The following is a 22,636-nucleotide window of genomic DNA, read 5'->3' as shown; positions in this document are numbered from 1 at the left end:
AACTCCTGGCAGAACATGTACCAGGGACAACCAATCAAGTCGCAAACCTTGTCAGCAGGACGCAGCAAGTCCACAAATGGTAACTCCACTTCTGAGTCCTCCTACCATACTTTCAAAAGTGTGGGGTTTCTGCAGATAGACCTGTTGGCAACCCCAGAAAACGCAAAATGCCCAAGCTTTGCATCCATGTACCCACACCCCCTATCCAAAAGCAATGCTCTGTGGATTAATTGGCCTGGGATATTTGTCTACGCTTTTCCACCTCTCCCACAACTACCATTAGTGGCCAGGAAGCTCAAACATCTCTCACATTAATACTAGTAGCACCAATATGGGCTCAGCAACCATGGTTCACAACTCTACTAGAGCTCTCCCTAGTTCCACCCAAGAAGCTTCCCCCTCAACCTGGGCCTTCTCATTTAGAACCAGGGCACAATAAGACATCCCAGTCCCAAGGAAATGAACCTTGCGATATGGCTCCTGAAGTCTTAGAATTTGGGTATTTAAACGTACCACAAGAATGCATGGAATTTCTTAAACAAGCTCGTAGACCTACCACAAGACCATGTAATGCTGCCAAATGGACACGGTTTGTTTTCTACTGACAACAACAAAAAATCAACCCTCTAAATGCACAAGTACAAATAATTATTTCTTATTTGCTGCATTTAAAAAACATAGGTTTCGCCTACACTTAAATACATTTGCACTTGACTGCCATTGCAGCTTACTTGCAAAATAGACAGCACTTATCTTTGTTTAGAAATCCTGTTATTATAGCCTTTATGGAGGGACTTAAAAGAATCATTCCCCCTAGGCTTCCACCTGCATCAGCATGTAATTTAAACATAATACTAACAAGAGTTATGGGACCTCAATTTGAGCCACTACATTCTTGCCAACTACAATATTTATCTTGGAAAGTTGCCTTTTTAATAGCTATAACTTCGCTTAGAAGGATCAGTGAGATCCAAGCACTAACCTTAGAAGAGCCATTCTTCCAGCTTCATAGAAACAAAGTAGTGCTCAGAACTAACCCAAAGTTCCTCCATAAAGTGATTTCCCCTTTTCATATTAATCAATCAATAGAATTACCAGGTTTTTTTTCCGCAACCTGATTCAGTTGCAGAAAGAGCTCTACATACCTTAGATGTCAGAAGAGCTTTGATGTATTACATCGACAGAACTAAAACATTCAGAAAGACAAGGCAATTATTGATTGCTTTTTCTCCTCCACACATTGGAAATGCTATTTCTAAATCTGGAATTTCAAGATGGATAGTAAAATGCATCCAAACTTGTTATACTAACGCTAAAAGACTTCTACCTGTTTCCCCTAAAGCTTACTCGACTTGTAAAATAGGGACTTCAATGGCATTTTTAGGGAATATTCCCATTGCTGACATTTGTAAGGCAGCAACATGGTCCACTCCACACTCCTTCACAAAACATTATTGGGTGGATGTATTAGCACATCAACAATCCAATGTTAGTCAGGCAGTACAAAGAAATCTTTTTGAAACAACTGGAATCCCACAGGTTAACCACCACTTACGTAGAGGGACTGCTTTACAGTCTATGCACAGCATGTGTATCTCCAGCACACATGCCTTGAACGGATTATGTTACTTAACCTGTAAGCATTTGTTCTTGGCATGTAGTGCTATAGATTCACATGCACCCGTCTTAAGCCGTGGTGTTGCGTAGGGCGGCCGAGGCTCTCCACCCCGAGCTACCTACGGTGGCAGTCAGGACTAACCTCCTGACAGGTGCTTCAACCGACAGCGAGCTCTTCGGAGCCCCTGCTACCGTTTAATGAAGCCCTCACTGACATCCGTTTGGGCACCTGGTCCAAGCCCAACACAGGGGCTCCTGTGGATAGGATGATTGCCGATGCCCCCGCCCAGCCCCAGGCGACCCATCTTTCCTCTCCTAACACCCAGGAGAGCTTGGTGGTCCAAGCCTCCACCTCCAAAGGGGCATTCACTAACGCACCTTCTGATAAGGAATCCAAAAAGCTGGACTATCTTGGGAAGAAGATGTTTTCTTCCTCCAGCTTGGGACTGCGGTCGGTAAACACTGCATGTCTGTTGGGCCGTTACACCCACTCCGTGTAGGATACGGTGGCACAAGTGCTGCCTCAGTGCCCAGAGGAGGCCGGGCCAGACTCTCCAGTGCAGTTGCCGAAGGGAGAGACACAGCAACGTTTATCATCCGCTGTGAGCTGGATACCGCCGACTCACTAGGCAGGACAATTTACACGTCGGTAGCCCTTCGACGCTATGCCTGGTTTTTCAGGGGATGTCCAATCCACTCTTATGGACATGCCCTTCGATGGCCGTCGCCTACTCAGCGACAAGGCAGACAACGCGCTGGAGCGCTTTAAGCACTCTTGGGCTACGGGCAGGTACTTGGGCCCCTCCACAACCCGCCCTGCGCAGTCTGCTTTTCACCCCTTTCGTGGCTACGGAAGGGGTGCCCCGCCACGTCCCGCCCAGAGCCACAGGCCAGCGCAAGCTGTTCAGCCCCTGCGCGGCTGGGGACGTGGGAACCACCTCCGTGGTTCTGGGAGTCAGCGGGCCGGCCAGTCCACCACAGCCCCCTCTGCCGCAGCCTCCAAACCTCCTAGTCCGACCTTTCAGGGCCACCAATCGCCAGTGGGGGGCAGGATTCGCCATCACCTCCCTCACTGGCGCACCATCACTTTAGACAGGTGGGTTTAGCAAATAGTCCGAAGGGGCTACTCCCTCCCCTTAGAGACCACCCCTCCATCCATGCAACATCAGTACCATCGCATGTCGGAGGATTATTTGGCCCTTCTCCAACATGAAGTTTCGTCACTCTTGACCAAGGAAGCCGGTGAGCGAGTTCCTGTCCCAGAAGTAGGTCGTGGTTGCTATTCCCACTACTTTCTGGTGCCCAAGAAGGACAAAGGCCTGCGCCCTATGTTGGATCTCAGGAACGTCAACCTCTTCCTCCGGAAGGAGAAGTTCAAAATGTTGACGCTAGCTCAGGTCCTGTCTGCTCTCGATCCTGGAGATTGGATGGTAGCGTTGGACTTGGAGGACGCTTACTTTTACATCCTCGTCCTGCTAGCCCACAGGCGTTACCTACGGTCCACGGTAGGCCACGAGCACTTTCAGTTTACCGTGCTCCCCTTTGGCCTTACCAGCACCCCTCGGGTGTTCACAAAAGTGATGGCGAGGGTCGCAGCTCAGCTGCACAGATCAGGGGTTCCAGTCTTCCCCTATCTCAACGACTGGCTATTGAAGGCGGTCTCGCCCCAGGCTGTCGTCTCCCACCTCCAGACTACGGCCGACCTCCTGCATTCGTTGGGGTTCTCCATCAACGTGCCAAAGTCACACCTGACTCCCTCTCAGAAGCTCCTCTTCCTTGGAGCGGTTCTGGACACGAGGCAGTTTCGGGTCTATCCTCCAGAACGGCGTGTCCGGGATATTTGGGCTATGATTCCTATCTTTCAGCCTCTATCCCGGGTTTGTCAGGATGACCCTCCGGCTACTGGGCATGATGGCCTCCTGCATCCTGCTGGTGGACTATGCCAGATGGCATATGCAGGCTCTGCAGTGGGACCTGAAGTTCCAGTGGGCACAACATCAGGGGAACCTGTCCGATTGCGTCTAGATCTCGGAGGGCACTGCACACCAATTGCAGTGGTGGCTAACGAACCAGGATTGGGTCGACGGCAGATCCCTCTCCCTTCCCCAACCAGAGTTCACAGTGGTGATCGATGCATCACTTCTGGGTTGGGGCGGCCACATGGGAGAGGTGGAGATCAGAGGCCTCTGGTCTCTGGTGGAGTCTGAGCTCCACATCAACCTTCTGGAGCTTCGGGCGATTCGTCTTGCACTCCAAGCATTCCTTCCCTCTGTCCGGGGAAGAGGTAGTGCAAGTGTTCACAGACAACACCACCGCCATGTGGTACTGCAACAAACAAGGCGGGGTGAGGTCGTGGACCGTATGTCAAGAGCCAGTGGACATGGCTGGAACATCAGGGCATATCACTGGTGGTTCAACACCTGGCAAGTTCCTTGAACGCCAGGGCAGGCGAACTCAGCCGCAGGTGCATGATGGATCACGAATGGCATCTTCACTCGGAGGTGGTGCAAGGACTCTTTCAACAGTGGGGAGAGCCTTGGTTAGATCTATTCGCCATCGAAGAGAACATGCAATGTCAGCAATTCTGCGCGTTGGAATTTCCAAGGCGGCACTCGCTAGGCAACGCATTTCATCGGGAGTGGAGCTGCTGTCTTCTATACGCCTTTCCGCCTATACCACTTCTGCCCAGAGTGCTGAAGAAGATCAGGCGTGACCGGGCCCAAGTCATTCTTGTGGCTCCAGATTAGGCACGAAGAGTCTGGTATCCCGAGCTGCTATACATGGCCATCGATCCTCCGACCAGACTGCCTCTTCAGGAGGATCTTCTGTCGCAATAGCAGGGGACGATCCTCCACCCGAACCTGTCCAGCCTCCACCTCCTTGCGTGGAGATTGAGCGGCGGCAGTTGACGTCATTTGACCTGCCTCCCAAAGTCTGTGATGTTATCTTGGCAGCCAGGCGTCCCTCCACTGAGACGGTTAACGCCTGCAGATGGAACAAATTTGTGGCATGGTGCGCAGCTAAGGCTGTGAAACACCTTTCCGCCCCTCTTTCTGAGGTCCTCTTGTTCCTCCTTTCTTTGGCCCAGCAGGTCTCTGCTCTGGGCACTCTAAAGGGCTACCTCTCGGCCATTTCAGCCTTTCTTACGCTTCCTGATCAGCCTTCCCTTTTCAAGTCCCCTGTTGTAAATCTTTTCCTTAAGGGCATTACTCACCTTTTTCCTCCTGTTCCCTTCGTAATGCCTCAGTGGGACTTGAATTTAGTTCTGACATATCTTATGTGCGCTCCCTTTGATCCGCTACATAACTGTCCTCTCAGGCTAGTGACTTTGAAAACTGCCTTTCTAGTGGCCTTCACCTCTGCGCGCAGGGTGAGAGAGCTCCAAGCTCCTCCTTCTAAACATCCTTTTCTGACTGTTCATCCGGACAAGGTTGTCCTTAGAAATCGTCCTTCCTTCCTTCCCAAAGTGGTTACTCCTTTCCATATTGGACAGACCATCACTTTGCCCACCTTCTTTCCGCCTCCGCATCCTTCCAAAGAAGAAGAGAGGCTCCACCGTCTGGGTCCAAAGCGTGCGCTTTCCTTTTACTTGGATCGCACAAAACAATTCCGGGTGGATTACCAGCTCTTTGTTGGCTATGGGGGCACCAAAAAAGGTCGGGCCGTGCACAAACGGACCATTTCTAGATGGGTCGTTTTGTGCATCAAAGCTTGTTATTCCTTGGCAAAGAAGGAGCCACCAGTGGGGTTGGGCGCTCATTCCACCAGGGCGACAGCAGCCACGACTGCTTTGGAATGTGGAGTCCCCCTTAATGACATATGTCAGGCAGCTACGTGGGCATCGCTGTACACATTCACAAGACACTACTGCCTGGACAGCCAATTCTGGAGAGACTGCTTCTTTGGCCGTTCTGTTCTCCAGGACTTTCTGGTGTGAACTTGGTTCGCAGACCTACCTCTGGGGTTGTTATTGCTGGGGTATCTAATCCAAGGTTAAAGGAATCTGTAACTAACTGTTTCTTTCAGATGAACAAGTTACTTACCTTCGGTAACGATATATCTATAAGAAACATAGGTTAGTTATAGATTCCTTACCACCCCACCCATCCTCCCCTTTCTGCGAACTGACTTCTAGGGTTAAGGATCTCCTTTCAGAGCCCTAGTTTTGTGCACCAGTGGTTATTGTCTTGCATGGCTCTACGCTTCTGGCTTGGAAAGTTGTGTACAGAACTGACGTCAGCATGCGAGGGCAGTATCTAAGTAGCTACCGCGACGTCATCCAGGCGACCACGATGTAGGTAATGAATGGGGAGCCGACTGACACCACCTTTCGACGCACAGGGGTACTGCTGACACAAATCTTTCTGGATCCAGTCGGATGCCTGGGGGTAATTCTAAGGTAAGGAATCTATAACTAGCCTATGTTTCTTACAGATATATCGTTACCGAAAGTAAGTAACTTGTTCTTTAGAATCATTTGTTGGCCTATATGGGAGGGGTGTTTAAGTGTTCCCAGAAATTACATTGTTACAATGGGTACAATTTCCACATCTCAATGTCCCATTTCCAGCTTTGTTGTGCAGCTGTAGGTTTAAAAAATTCTTTGAAATTTCTCGACTTTTGGTAGGCAAATAACGGCTTTTCCGAATACAGATCTCCAAAATCTATTCCACTGTAAAATGTCCCACCTCTGAGAGATTGTGTTTTTAATTTGTTTGGAACTGATGGATAACTTCTAAACAAATGTGAACCTTGCTATCTAGTTTTGGAATCTTGTTCACTGTTTCGGGGTATCCTATTTTATTAAAATGCTCAGTATATTCATCCAGTGACTGAGCAAACTAGCTTTGTTGAGATTTTTCTTAAGATTCCAAGATGACGTAACGATGTCCCCTTGACTTTGATGTTCCTGGTCGCTTTGCGGGAGTGATGACTGATCCTCTCCCTGCCCCCCCTGCCCTTTTTCACGCGAATAACTGTGTAATTGGCTGCGTTGTCGCTGTTGTCCCCCGCTCATGAGAGAGCAAGTCCCTGTTAATGGAGTTCTTTTGCCTGGTATAAGTTTCTTTTTGTTGTTTTTATTTATAAAAAGTTAATAAGAAACCTTTCTGTAGTGCTATGTTCAGTTGTGGGCGGCTGCAGCCGTTATGCGTGTGGCTCGCCCCGGCTCGTATGACTGCTGTATTATTGTCTTCTTCCCTTTTTTCTACATTAGCGGCTGGCCCAGGCGGTTGTAGGCCCATGACTGTGAATATTCGATGTGTAAATAAAGTTTTTAAAAAAAAAAAAAAAAAAAAAAAGATTCCAAGATGGCGGACTGACAGGAGCTTTTCTAGGAGCTCCTGGGCCAGGGATCACAATTATAGTGTAAATCCCTGCGATGTCCCGTCCACAAGAAAAACTTTGAAACTCTAAGATCTGGATTATGGATCAGGAATTTGTGGTCAAGAATTTCATCAGTAACTATGACATCTAAGGCAAAGAACGCTCAGCGAGAGTGAAATGCAAGTCACAAGCCACTGAGTACCCCGAGGGTGAAGCCATTTGGGGAGGGTAAGGACGAGAGCTCGGGACACAAGCCACTGAGTGCGCCGGGACTTCCATTAGTAGCCTAGCGATCCCATGGTGACCTAAGCGCTCAGGGCACCTCTTATTCCCCGCCAATTCAAAGCACGACCTACAGAAGATCTCCGCGCTGGAGAAAGCTCCCGGTGAGCAGCGGAAGAGAACTGAGTCTATGTGGACACACCCCTGCGGTCCTTAAGTGTGGAGAACGATGAAACGAAGGAGCACTCCGCACAAGCAAATCAAAGTGCTATTCATGGGAGTCTCCATGCTGGAGAGAGCTCCCAGTTAGCAGAGGCTCTGAGGTCTCCCCCTGCGATATTTGAGGGTGGAGAACAAAGAGAGGATGGAGCGTGCTGTAGACAGGACAAGGGGTGAGACGTAACCATCCTGAGTGATGCAAGTTCTGCAAACTGCTGACCTGAGGACAATGCCAATGGGCATTTGTGGCGGACATCAGAAGCGAAGCAAAGGGGAGAATGACACTGGGTAGTGGCGGAGCTCCCTGATCCAATCTAAGGAGGGAATGGTGACCCTCTACCACACAGGATATCGAAGGTGAAAGATTCTGGGGCCATTTTGGGGACTTTTATCCTGACCAGCACCTCCTCAGCATTACATCCTGTCTAACAAAATGGCTGATGCCTAACTTAATTGGGATAGAAAGAGGACTTCGACAAAATGAACACACAAAGGGGAAGCGGCCATCTTTGACTGGTGCTCCTTGCCTTGCCCCTTGCAAATATAACTGAGAGAGGACTGGGCTCTCTCATCCAATCAAGATAAGGTATCTATCCGAGGTGGCATATTGCACTAGGCAAACACGGATTACCACCGTGCCTATTTCAAGGACTTTGAAAAATAGCCGATGGAGGGGAAGTCGAAGCCTCTACCCAAACATGAGTCAGCACCCTAAATACTAGTTCTCTAATAAGATTATACCCCACTGCAGCCATTTGTAGATAAAAGACAAAATCCTTCAAAGAGTAGGTTTACCCTATTAGACAGCTAGTTAAAAAGTTTTAAGGCAGTGGCACACCTGACCTCACTGCTGTTTGTCTCTTAGTGACGTAAAGGTCTGGTCATTTCTCCAGTTTGAGAGGAACCAACATTGGCCTTACTAATAAAAAAACATGTTGGGCCATAACAATGCAGATGCTCCCACTCTGTCCCCTTCGGGAACCAACTCACCCAGAATCAACTACCCACCCGACTTATCCAGAAATGGAGAAAAAAGCAACTTAACAGTGTACCAAATCAATGTTAACTTGTAGCTACTCAGAGAAGACATTGAATGGTTCAAGAAGAAAGTCGTCACACTAATGCTCACACTAGAGAAGATGTACACGCCCACCAACAAGTGCACTGACTCCCCGTCTAGGAGAAATGGTATCTACAACAGCAGACTCACTACCCCCCCCCCCCCCCCCCCCCCCCACCTCTACCTCCATCCCCACCTCCACCCCCATCCCCACCCTCAAGACAGCAAGCTTCACCGGCCGAAATGAACTTAACAATCACCGTTCATAAGAAGAGATAAACACTCTGCTAATATACTATCAGGATCTGATCTGGACATTCTCTTCCTAAACGAAACCTGACTCAACCCAACATCAGCTCCAATACTGGACATGGCTATTTCTATTTCCAACTACATTTTAGTTTAATAAGTAGGAACAAATGATGACCCCCGTATTTAACACCTTTAGTTGATGTGCTGATTAGGGGAAATCTGAGATGTTAATCACTAAGGTTTCCTGTTGCTGCTCAAACTGCGCTTCTCTTGCTCTTTCACCTTGTCTTTTTCTTTTGCCTCTCCTTGTTTTGGTAATTCGGGCAATTCTGGTAGATTATTTGCCACCAGGGTGACTGACAAAAAAGCCTCCTTCTGCAATTCTCTGTGTCTGTGATGCACCAGAAAAGATTGTCAGTATACATTTACTTGGATGGAATAAATGTTTGATTCAGGAGTGCCTAGTTGGGAAAAACTTTATCAATAGATCTTCAGGGTCACCCAGATCTCGACCACGTTCTGATCAGTGCCTCCCCGCCAGATGACACCAAAGCATAATCCGACTCACGGCTGCCTACCATAAGGTGGAAATATATATCATCCGCGAGGATGACTATTTCTTGGTCAAGACACATTCCAAAACAGAGCGTGTTCTCCAAAAACTCCCTGTGCTCAAGGGTATGATAAAATTTGTCCCTGAAATCTTCAAGGACCCAGTCAAATCCCAGGTAGTTACACCTCTGATTGAAAAAACCATACAAGCTGGCACCCTCTTACCCACTTTAGATTAGGGGGTCATGTCCAACCAGACTCCCTGGCTATCACCTACGCCGGTTAAAGGATATCTGCCCAGGCCATGTGCGACGATCCGCTTTCTGAAAAGACAAGCAAGCAAATCGATGCTGCAGGTAAGAGATTAACGATGAGTGCAGCCACAAACTAGTGTATCACCCATTTGGTAGGCCTCCTCTCCTGGTATGATAGAGCTCACTGCGACGAGATGGAGGGCTTCCTCCAACATTTCCCTGACCTATACTGCAAGAAACAGGAAGAACTAGTTGAGAAGGGGAAAGCCTTCTCCAGTGCTGCTATCAGAGGCGCTTTGGATTTCATGGATATGGCATCCAGAGGGGTGAACACCTTGGTGATCTTCCGGTGCCACTGGCTTTGTGAGTCCTGCTTAAAACCAAAGCTGCAACCGCATCTTGTCACACTGCTCTTCAACCGGGAGCACCTGTTTGGGCCACAGGTTTACACTATGTTAGAGAAAATACAAAAGGACACCAAAACTGCCAAGGCAATGGGAGCCCTCCAGGTTTCTTCCGGCAGGAGATCTTTTCAGAAGCAGCAGGCAAAAGGGGGTTCCAAAGCCTACTCCCCAGAGCTCACACAGTCCTGCAGACCTATCCTCGACCTCCAGTCCAGTCTCTCTATAGATGCATCCTTTCTGAACATTTTCACATGGTCACCCTTCAGGATGTCACCCTTCTGCTGCAACAAGGTGACTTCATGGTCACACTAGATCTGAAGGACGCCTACTTTCACATCCCAGTTCATCCAGCTCATTGGCGCTACCTGCGCTTCATGGTCAGTCTCCTTTGGTTTTGCTTTGTTCGCCCTAAGTTGGCAGGGTAAGCCCAGACATGGGTCCCTTGCTCACTTTGCCACTGGATTTAAGCTAGCCTGGCTGATGACGGCTGATTAGCCTGAAATCGGTCCCAAGATGCTTGTTTCCGGTCCAGGGAAGACATGGCTTGGCAGTTCGGGCTGGACTGTTCCCATGAGGCACAGGGTCATACTGATTTGCATATGGCCATGTCTGAACTGGGGTGGCAGAGTGAGCTGAAGAATGATGATGGATTAAACCAGATCAGTTGACTGGGGGTGAGTGCTTGCAATGTTCAACACTCTGTCCATCATCTCCTTTGGTTTTGCCCAGTGACGAACACTACCAGTTCAAGATTCTATTCTTTGGCATCACCACTGCCCTAGAGGTCTTTACCAAGTGCTTTGTGGTGGTATTCGCTCACCTTAGGAGGGAAGAAACTCACATCCTCCACTACCTAGACGATTGGCTAATCAATAGTGTAAGCAAACAAGAATGCCTAGCCCATACCCAGGCTGCAATTCCCTCCTACACAGCCTTGCATTCACAGCGAAGGCCACCAAATCACACTTGGAGCAGTTCCAAGTTCAACCTTTCCTAGGGTCAGTCCTAAACACAGTCATGGACAAAGCTTTGCCCACTGCCCACAGGGTACAGGCCTTCCAAGAGTTTCTGCCTCTTTACAGCCAATTCATCCACTTTGTATGTTAATGCGTCTTCTAGGAATGCCGGACTCATACATTGTCATAGTGCCCCACATCAGGCTCCATATAGGTTGGCTTCAGGAGTGTCTGTCAGGCCAGTGGTCACAAGCAGGGGGTCAGATTTGAAGATCTAGTGTTGATAGAGGCCAGCACCCATCGCTGTCGGCTGTGGTGGAACAGCAACAATCTGTTCTGGGTCTTTGGCCACCTCAACAGCAAGGTCTTCACATCAACTACTTGGATCTGCTAGCCATTCATCTAACTCTCAAAGCATTTGTTCAACAGATTCAAGGTAAAGTAGTTAATGTGTGCACAGATAACGACTGCCATGTATTACCTACAAAAGCAAGGGAGCGCACACACTCCCTCTCATCTGTCGGCCCTAGCACAGCGAATCCAGTATTGGGCCATCCATCACCAAGTACATCTCCTAGCAAAGTATCTTCCAGGAGTGGACAACAACTTTGCAGACCTGCTCAGCAGAATGCAGGAACAAGTCCACAAATAGGAACTCAGGCCACAATCCTACTCCCTTACGTTTAAAGATGGGGCACCCCCAAACCTACAACTTTTCGCCACATAGGAGAACGCGAAATGCCCAAACTTCGCCACCAGATTTCCACACCCCCGGTCCATAGGCAATGTTCTGCGGATGAACTGGTCAGGGATCTTTGCATATGCTTTTCCTCATCTCCCACTATTAGCCTATGTGGTCAGGAAGCTAAGGCAAACGTCCCTCACCCTCATCCTGGTAGTCCAATGTGGGCCAGACAACTATCGTTTTAACCCTTCTGGAGAGGTCCCTCGCAAGAAGATCCCCAGATGGCCAGACCGTCTCACACAAAACTACAGCAAAGCCACAGGCAGACGTCAGTCAGCTCAAACTGGTGAATTGACTCTTGAGGTCCTAGAACTTGGTTATTGTGGCCTACCGCATGAGTGCATGGGCATACTCAGGGACGCCCGTAGGCACACCACACGCAGTTGCTATGCTGCTAAGTGGATGCATTTTGTCCACTATTGTACTCCACACCACATAAACCCTATTATGCCTACAATAGAAGATATTATTTGTTACCTCCTCCATTTTCGAAAGTCGGGGTTAGCCTACACATCAGTTCAGCTATACCCACGTGTTCCTCACTCATGAATATCCTGTAATTAAGGCTTTTATGGATGCATCATTCCTTCAAGGGTACCTCCAGCCCCAGTCTGAAATCACAATGTTTTCCTCACCATACTTATGGAGCTTCCTCCTGAGCCGCTACATTCATGCCTTCTGTAGTTTCTTTCTTGGAATGTTGCCTTCCTCGTAGCTATCGCGTCTCTCATACCTATCAGTAAGCTACAGGCCCTCACACTGTAAAAACCAGTTTTTTCCAAGTCCACAATGACAGTGGTTGTTAGAACCCATCCTAAATTTTGCCACATAATGCTGTGAACAGATTGTGCATGTGCAGCTTACCCTGTTGCATGTAGTGCTGTCGAATCACACTCTCCTCCCTGGAAGCCAGTGTTTGTTACAGATATCTTTCGCATTTCACTCTTTCTACATGCTGCGTCACTATTCTATCCTACTCACTACTTCATACCTACTCTCACCCACTGGCCGAAAAACAATCTATCATTGGAGTTAGTGCCCATTGGCATTCTCTACTAGAGGAAAAGTCAGAGAGACCTTGTGACTCAGAAGACTTCTTGGAAGAAAACGAAGTTGCAAAAGTTAGACCCCAACACGAGATGGCAGGAGTATGCAGAGCATGTGGATCTACAGCACTACATGCAAAAAACAGATCCTTTAACAGGTAGTCTAGCCTTCAAATCGTTAAATGCTGTGTTCCTGCTACAGAGATACACCCATGCGTTATGGGATATAGCCCATATTGTTCTTTACAATTTTTGATATCACCTTAAGGAGCATTTTTTTGAGTTATCGAGGGTCAGTTATGATATGTTCGATCAATTTATAAAGGCCAGTCTGGACATAGATGAATTTGTTGCAAAGGCTATGGGGTTTTCAGTGGTTGCTCATCGGCGCACTTGTTCGAGATCGGCAGGGTTTTTAAATGGTGTCCCGGCAATCTTGATGGATTTTCCTTTTGATGGTGCTAAGTTTTTAGGGAACAAGGCAGAGACTGCTTTTGGAATGTTTAAGCAAGCAGAGCCACAGTTCGTGCTCTTGACCTTCAGTCTGCCCAAAACAACTACCACCAGTACTGGAGATTTTGTGGCTTCTCAACGCGATTCAACTTTTGGCAGCATCAGACCACAAAATCCTAGCAACAATCTCAAAACCCTCGTTTCCAGCAATACAGAGGCAGGGGCAAAATCAAAGGTAATAGCACCAGGCAAGTGATCACTTCCTTCCACACATCACCAGAGAAACCGCTCTAGGGCAGGTGTCCTCCTTTCTATAGGTCTGTTAAGCTAGAATTTTGAACTAGTGGGCTCTTCAAATTATAGATAAGAGGTATGCCCTACACTTAAAGCAGGCCTCTCTCTGGATCCCTTCCCCACAGTCCCTTCAAACTGAAGACTACCTCCCTAGGAGGTGGTAGCCCTGGTTACAAAGAAGCAATGGAGTTGGTACCAGCGCTGGAAATTAGGCAGGTCTGCTACTCGCAGTACTTCATGTTCGTGAAAACAGATGGTGGTCTTCGTCTAATCCTGAAACTTAGGTTCTTAAATCTTTTCCTCCTGAAGAAGAAGTTCAGGATGCTGTCTGTGTAGAACGCAAGTTCTAGGCTATATGCGTTATTCCTATTCTACTGTATGAACCTCATATAGCACAACTTGGTTTCTTGTACTCTTCCGCCAATACCCACCTTGTGGTAATATTGACAATCAAGAAGAGACTGGATGCTTTAACCCCTTTTCTATCAAAGATTGGTCAAAGTGTTTATGAAGAACCTGTTCTTGGAAATCCACTCCTTACAACAGTATCCAACTTTGAGCTTACCTGCCTTGAGGAACAATAATATTTAGAGTTTTCAAAGAACAGCGCTTCAGCATGCGTCATGGAATGCTGCTTTCTTGATTACATTAAGAAAGATGGCTTAGCTGCAATCCCTTTTGTTAAAGGAACCATTCTTTAAGTTCCACATAGATTATGTGATTCTCGTATGCACAGCTATTTTTAAGTCAAATTTGAACAAAACAAGAACTTCTACTTTGGTTGGCTTGCATTTCAGTCCTAATAATACTAGTCTAACAATGAACAGCGTAGTCCGTATACACCCTTTAAGGCGAATGGCCACTCTTCAGTGCTGTTTGCTGATGTTCCACTTATAGATCTACGTGAAACAGCTGTTTTATCTATTGGGCCGACCTTCACCAAGCACTATTGCATAGAGGTGAGAGCAAGTGAGGATTCTTCAGTTGTGCAGTTGGTGCTGCAGAACCTTTTCAGACAAGATAAGCTTCATTCCTGCCATCTGATTTCATTCCTATTCTTGCGGCCTAGTGATAACTCAAGGATGTGAAGGTACAAAGGGTCCAGTGCCAGAGAAGTAAAAGTTACTTACCTGAAACTACAGCAGAATTGGTGTTTCTCAAAGACAGATGTGCAACCACCCCTTCCCCTATGCATGAGGTTCATCCTAATCCTTTACTGTTCTCTCTGCGGTACAAGCTTCTTTAGCTATAGAAGTGAATGTGGAGAGTGGAGCGAAGTCCCTTTTGGCTCAAATTGGGCCACATAGTGAGGTGTATCGGCTACTCTAAGTACTAAGGGCCTGATTTAGGGTCTGGCGGATAGGTACTCTGGCACAACCATGACAGACGTCCCATCCGCCTTAAAACAAATGCATTAGGATATATAATGCACTTGTAATAAGGTGGACGAGACATCGGTCTCGTTTGTTGCCTGTCTGCCAGGTAAGTTGTCACCATGTTAAAAGTGAATGTTAACTGTTATGCTATTTAATATAACTTCCGAGTACACCAAGTTTAATTATGGGAATAATACAAGTAATCAAATACCCTTCAGATATCAGTGCTGGAGAACTGTAATATAGGTCAGTATTTTTTTCATTAGAGTTCCCTGCAAATCTCAAGCGTTTTTAAAGGCAGCAGTTGTTACGTTCATTATTTACTAATGCATGAAATTGAACTGTTCACTTGGATGATTTGACCTGTAATCTTTTTATGTTTGCCAGAGTTGGCCAGGTGGATGTGGATATTAAGCTGAGTGGCCAGTTTATCAAGGAGCAGCACTGCTTATTCCGCTCGTGCACTAATGCTAATGGAGAAGGTAAATCTGTTGTTCTCTGTCGTATGTTTCCTGTGCCGTGATTAATATCTAAAGCTCAACTAAACAGACCGCCTTTGCAAAGCTGCAGCCACCAGTGGTCACATATTGACCCTAATGCTGTGTGGAGTCTGTAAGCTGAAATACGTTGTGCTTACCAGGTCTCACTTAGGCAACAGAAAACAGTGGTGTGTATACTCCTAGCAATGTGCTGTATAGTATTGTTGGTGACTTTAAGATTTTTCTGTGCTAGGATTCCTTATTAATAGTTAGGTACTTAAGTCCTGTGCTAACAATCTATGTTTTTTGTAATGTATAGGCATCATATGAAATATTACTGCCTTAATTAATCTTGAACTTTTTTAATAGGCAACAACTTGTAGTGAGGCATTCTTAAACTTTTAACATACCAGAATAGAAAAAATCTTCACCAAAGGGAACTGCCTTTTGGATCAGGGAAACTTGTTCTAAATTTCTTCCCAAAGACGATCAGAACATCACAAAGTGACTTAAGACAGATCTCTTCACTAACCCAAACTTCTCAAAGCACCTTCAGTCCAAAAGATCACATTTAAAAGTACTTGAATCCCACCCAAGGCCTTCAGCTCATAGTGAAATGAAACAATTAATGTGAACTACAAATATTACTGAGGTATAACTGTTGCTAAAATTAAAATGGTACCATTACATGATTCTGGAGGTGGGCCCCTCCTTGGTGCAGCTGAAGCTTTGAAAAGGGCCTGCTCTCTCCTGCAGCGATGGATGTTTCAAGACGAAGACCTGGACCGTCTGCGCCCATAATAGCTCAAAGGAGGCAGGGCCACCCCTCTTGGTTTAGCACTCAGACATGTGACACCAACCTGAGCTAATATCCTGTACCATGGTGAAGAGGAGCTCTGTGGCCATCACTGGTAAGGAGCTATCTTTAACCAGCTCTATTGCTACTCCTGCCATGGGAGCTATGAACCAAGAGATTGATTCTATGGAAGAACGATTGAGCATTACCAAAAGAGCGGTGACTGAGGCCTCTGGCAGTAATGCCAGTTTTGATCCTATTATTCCCACCTTGCTTCCTACTGGGGGCTGCCCCTGAATTGGTGGAAGGAGGGCCCATCCATGCGTTTCAAGATGTGCCACTTTACATCGAGTCATTCGAAACAGAGGGGACAAAACTGAGTTCTGATTCACCCGGTTTGTTTACCCCCCCACTACTATTTCCTTGTCCAAAAAGACTCGGTGCCCATTCTATAGGGAAGAGGAAACCTGCATCCAGACTAACCGCCTCTAGGTCCATTAACACTAGCGTGTTACTTAGAAGACATGCCTGGTTACTCATCTCTGGCTTCAAACAGGAGGTACAAACAACTGTCCTCAATCAGCCGTTCAATCAAAAACTAAGTTTTAGACCGGCTGTTGACACCACTCTAGAAAAAATGAAAAAGGACACGGAGACTGCTAAATCCATGGGGGCATTACAGTCTCCATCCACACATGGTTCCTTTCGTCGCTCCTTCTATAGAGGAGCATCCAAAAACATCGGAACAGACACTGCCTCTTCTTCCTACAAGAACACGACACAAACATCCCCCAACAGGGGATATTTTAGAGGCGGATACAAGGTAAATAACAACAAAGGGAGAGGCGGAGGTAACAACAACACTCGCACTTCCCCCACTAATAAGCAGTGACTTCCCTCCTCTCCCTCCAGACCATTCCACCCCGGTCTGAGGGAGACTATCACAGTTCCTACCTGTCTGGACTTCGATCACCTCAGACAAGTGGGTAAGACAAATTATGTAGTATGGTTACTGCCTGGAACTTACAACAACCCCACCCACCATACCACCAAAACAGCGTCCAACGTCCACGGAACATCTCACGCTCTTAAAACAGGAGGTTCTCTCACTGCTTCAAAAGCAAGCAATAGAGCTAGTTCCCTTACAGCATCAAGGAACTGGGGTTGACTCGCTGTACTTCCTAATCCCCAAAAAGGACGGCACCCTAAGGCCAATACTCGACCTCAGATCTCTCAATCTCTACATACAGTCAGATCATTTTCATATGATCATTCTTCAACAGGTCCTCCCACTACTTCAACAAGGCAACTTCCTTGCAACACTAGATCTCAAGGACGCCTACTTCCACATTCCCATACACCCTGCTCACAGGAAATACCTAAGATTCATACTGGACGGACAACACTATCAGTTCAAAGTCCTTCCATTCAGGGTGACCACCGTACCCAGGGTGTTCACAAAGTGCCTTGCAGTAGTAGCAGCACACTTGAGAAGACAACAAATCCATGTCTCTCCATACCTGGACGACTGGCTGATAAAAGCCAAGTCATTCACCCAAGTGTGTTCATCATACTCATCAAACCATCCATCTACTACACAACTTGGGATTCACAGTAAACGACTCCAAGTCACATCTGTAGCCCTCAGACATACATCAGTATCTAGGGGCCACATTAGACACCTCCAGAGCTCTGGCATATCCCAATCCAGCCAGGATAGCCAGTATACAAACCCTAACCACCAAATTTCAGCCACAGCATTCCCTCCCAGCAAGAGTATTCGTGCAACTCGTAGGAATGATGGCCTCTTGCATTTTCATCGTACCTCACGCAAGACTTCAGATGCGCCCCTTACTAGAATGTCTAGCACGTCAGTGAAACCAGGCTCAAGGACAACTTACAGATCTGGTGTTGGTGGAGAGCCGCACACATCGCTCTCTGCAGTGGTGGAATACACAAAACCTTTCCAAAGGGCGGCTGTTCCTAGAGCCAGTTCCACACATAGTGCTAACAGCAAACGCATCACTCACTGGCTGGGGAGCCCATCTCCTACACCACACAATTCAAGGCAAGTGGACCACTCAACAAAAAGTGCTCCACATCAATCCCCTGGAATTACTGGCAATATTTCTAGCTTTAAAATCATTTCAAATACATCTACACCACAAGACTGTCCTAGTCCGGACGGACAATATGACAGCAATGTATTATATACAGAAACAAGGAGGAACACATTTTTTGCAGCTCTCTCAATTGGCACAAAGCATATGGAGATGGGCCATTCCACAAAACATATACCTTCTAGCAGAACACCTTCCAGGAGTTCACAATCAGATTGCCGATCTGCTAAGTCGACAGACAAAGCAGATACCCGAATGGGAACTTCATCCCTAAGTACTTCAACCATTTTTCCAAATACGGGGTCAACCAGACATAGATCTGTTCGCCACACACGCAAAAGCAAAATGCCCAACCTTGACTGCCAGTTTTCCACACCCGTTGTTCAAGGGCAATGCGATATGGATGAACTGGTCAGGCAGATTTGCGTACGCTTTTCCGCCACTCCCACTGATTCCCCTAGTAGTACGCAAGCTCAAACAGTCTCTCAAGATAATCCTTGTAGCTCCCACATGGGCACGTCAACCGTGGTTCATAACACTCCTGGAACTTTCAGTCGTTCCACACCAAAAACGACATCTCTACCCAACGTTGCGAACGCAGAACAATGGAGAGATAAGGCACCCCGGTCCAGGGCAACTGAATCTAGCGATCTGACTCCTGAAGTCCTAGAGTTCAGTTACCTTAACCTCCAACCGAACTGTATGAACATCATTAAAGAAGCCAGACACCCTACTACTAGAGCTTGCTATGCAGCAAAGTGGAAAAGATTAGTCATCTACTGCAATAACAATAAAATCGATCCGCTGGAGGCATCAATCCAGGACATCATTTGCTATCTGCTACACTTACAAATGTATAATCTAGCATATTCATCCATAAAATTACATCTAGCAGCACTTGCCGCTTATTTACAAAACAGACAACACTTGTCACTATTTAGAGTACCTCCAATTAAAGCCTTTATGGAGGGCCTTAAAAGGATAAATCCCCCCAGACCGCCACCCTCTCCAGTGTGGAATTTAAACATTGTTCTTACCAGGCTCATGGGTCCCCCATTTGAACCTCAACACAAATGTGAACTGCAGTTCCTCACATGGAAAGTAGCTTTCCTTGTCGCAATTACCTCTCTCAGGAGAGTAAGCGAGATCCAGGCTTTAACCATACAAGAACCTTTCTTACAAATACATCGTAACAAGGTGCTTTTTAGAACGAATCCAAACATCCTTCCCAAAGTAATCTCTGCTTTTCACCTTAACCAATCAGTGAAGTTACCTATGTTTTTCAAAATCCGGACTCTGTAGCAGAGAGAGCTCTTCACACACTGGACGTCAAAAGAGCACTACTTTATTACAGTGACATGACTAGGCCCTTTAGAAAGACAAAACAACTATTTGTAGCCTTCACACCACCTCATAAAGGTAACCCCAACGCCAAGGCTGGGATTGCTAGGTGGATAGCCAAATGGATTCAAATATGCTACCAAAAGGCTAAACACACATTAATAATTCCCCCTAGGGTGCACTCAACACGGAAACTAGGGGCTTCCATGGCATTCTTAGGAAACATTCCCTTAGATAACATCTGTAAAGCAGCAACATGGTCTACACCACACACCTTCACCAAACACTATTGTGTGGACGTACAGGCTAAGCAACAGGCTTCTGTAGGCCAAGCTGTTCTTAAAACACTTTTTCAAACCACTGCAACAGATACAGGTGACCACCGCTAGGGGAGACACGGCTATACAGTCTATGCACAGTGTAAAATCTGCAGCGCATATGCCTCGAACGGAAAAAGCTACCTACCAGTATGCATCTGTTCTTGGCATGTAGAGCTGCAGAGTTGTACACACCCACCCGCCTCCCCGGAACCTGTATCTGTTCCAGTATTATCTTAATTGGATACATTCACATGGACATCTCTTTATTTCTTTCTAGCTCCATCATTTTCCATCATGGCGATAAACAAACTGAGGATGGAGTCGATACCCATGCGCACTATCGTCGAAGGGACGCTCTGGAAATAATGGGCGAGAAATTTAACAACATGCAAGGGCTAGAAGTGAACCGCGGTAACGGGGCGGTTTGAGGGGGGATAGGGAGGCGATGAAGGGAATTGCAATAGACTTACCCTAGTGTGGGTGCGGGCACGTCTCTGTAACCACGAGTCTAGTCCTCACCTGCATATTGCCGCAACTGCTGGGACAATATGGCGCCCCCACGTAACATCTCGCGGGAGTTCAGCGCTTCGCCCAGTTTCAACTACCCGGGCGGACCACAGTTGCGGCAATATGCAGGTGAGGACTAGACTCGTGGTTACAGAGACGTGCCCGGGACGTTTGCCTATGTCTTGTAATGCATCAACTGTACAGACACGCCCGTATACCTTACCAGCACGGGTTACTCCGTGCACCGCTAGTACGGTACCGACTTCCGGTGCCACACTTTGGAGTATACCTGTTTTCTCCTTTCTGGTCCCGTCAATCTCCTTATGAGTTGACAGTAATTGGCGAGTTCGCAGCACCGCTCTCTGACTCACCCTCTGAGTTAGGCCGTTAGACTGGTTATCGTCAGGCACTAGCAAGGGTTCTAGCCTCACTCACTTTGATTGCGGAATCCGTACTCACTATATGTTGTTGCACATTTCGGCCCACGACCCCACACGTCTATGATTAGGCGGACTTTCACATCATTGCATGGTGCCACCCATATTCTCTCACTGCTCAGGGAGTGTCACTCGAACTGGTCACATGCATAGACATTTGTAACCCCCTTTTACCCCTTCTCATCCAGTGGGCCCGTTCCAGTGGTCGGGTCGTCTTTCCTTCACCTATGAGGCCTCCAGTCCTACTTTTCTGAGGTAAGACCTTTTTATGAGTCTTCCCTGGCTAATCCTCTCATAGACAACGAAAAGGGTGTACCTCATAAGTCCTTATGGACTGTTTTATCTTTAATTCTTACGTTAGTTCAGATATACGTTTACTTTATTTCCTCCTAACTGTCTATTATACCAGACTAGAGAATTTAGCTTCTAGCATTGGCCTGAATGTTGGATAGGTTTACCTCCACCAGTTTTTGATGGTATTTCTTTGTTCTCTCTTGCCCTCCTTTTTGTCTCCATTAATCTAGGTGGAGTATCTCTATGACAACCCTGAATTAGGGTTTGTGCTTATTTTCGGGTAGATCCCATCTCCTAACCGACCGACAGAGGTCGCTAGATATTTAGATCTACCTTTGGTCCTGATGAAGTGTCTCTCTATCTCGGAGCAACATAGACACGAAACATGTTGACCTCAGTCAACGATTGGCTACCCAGATACCTTGACTCATTGCAGTAGCCCCACTGATTTTACTTAGTCCCAGCCCTGACACCTTTATTAAAGAATCAACTGGGCCAGGGCCTATTTTATTCACCTTCATACACAAACTAGGCTCCACTGACCTCCTCCACTGACACACACAATTCACAAACGGCGTTCTCAGATCAGAAGATCTCCGCTAAAGATGCCACCAGGCCCATTGGACATTTCAGCGCCGGTCCGACGAGGAGCGCCCAATGATGAAGCATGACACCCTAACAGGTGTGTGAGGGCATTAAGATCTGAAATACAGACCTCCGCCCCCCCCCCCCCTCGCTCTCCCCCCGAGACCACAAAATTGCAGGTGGTTAGTGATCCCAATCACCTCTGCCTGAAGAGAGGAACTGTCTCCTTATTGTGAATAAAGTATACCTCTAGGAGCACAGGAACAGGACCTCTTTAAATAACCAGCTCTTCCGTCCCCTGCTTTGATTATACGATATTTGAATCTAGACATGCCCTCTTCCAATTTATCATTTAATAATGCTCAAGGCAAGAGTGAACCCTCAACAGCCAAGTCTCCCCACACTAAAAACCCAGCTGTTTTAAGAGGGGCTGCCAATTTATCCTTCACACAGCCCGGGGCCCCCGGAGAATCCCACAGTGGAGCCAGACTTGAAAAGTAGCCTAAGCCCATGAATTGTTTAATTCTGGCCCATGTACGAGCCGTACTCAATGAGACTTTCAGCCTTATTTTCTTGAAAAATATCTGGTCTCCATATTTAAAAAGAAAACCCTCCTTTGATAGCCCCTCTTGATCTAACATAGCCAAAAACATTACCCCCCTTTCCATCAGACGATTAAGCTGAAAGGGACTCTAATAAAGCAGGCTCCTGTGTACTTTTAATATTTAATTAGATTAATTTGACTACATTTGCAGGTGTTATAATAGTAGCATGGCAGACACCTGACTGCATGACGACTGCAAGTACGATAAGCACTTTATGAACAAGCATAAAGACGTGGTCTTCAGGAGATAAAGCATAAAGGGACTCTAATAAAGCTGGCTCCTGGGGGCTTTTAATATTTAGTTAGATTCATTTTATTGCTGAGCACTTCCTTAAATTGTATAGTTTTAATAGCTAGTCATGTTCAGTTTAAATTGAA

General features: G+C 46.9%; 1 protein-coding gene across 2 annotated transcripts in view; it reads left to right on the top strand.

Annotated features, from left to right (window-relative positions):
* Positions 1–22,636, top strand: part of KIF1C (kinesin family member 1C) — a 949,797-nt gene that overhangs the window by 728,071 nt on the left and 199,090 nt on the right. For both annotated transcript variants that reach the window (XM_085638138.1, XM_085638139.1), the window contains exon 17: positions 15,163–15,257. In XM_085638138.1, coding sequence (XP_085494264.1) covers positions 15,163–15,257 — 95 coding nt within the window. The remainder of the gene's footprint in view (positions 1–15,162; positions 15,258–22,636) is intronic.

This window comes from Triturus cristatus, chromosome 12 (assembly GCF_964204655.1).
Source record: "Triturus cristatus chromosome 12, aTriCri1.1, whole genome shotgun sequence".
Taxonomy (NCBI): Eukaryota; Metazoa; Chordata; class Amphibia; order Caudata; family Salamandridae; genus Triturus; species Triturus cristatus.
Note: the sequence above shows the minus strand (reverse complement) of the source record. Positions and strands in the feature narration are given on the sequence as shown.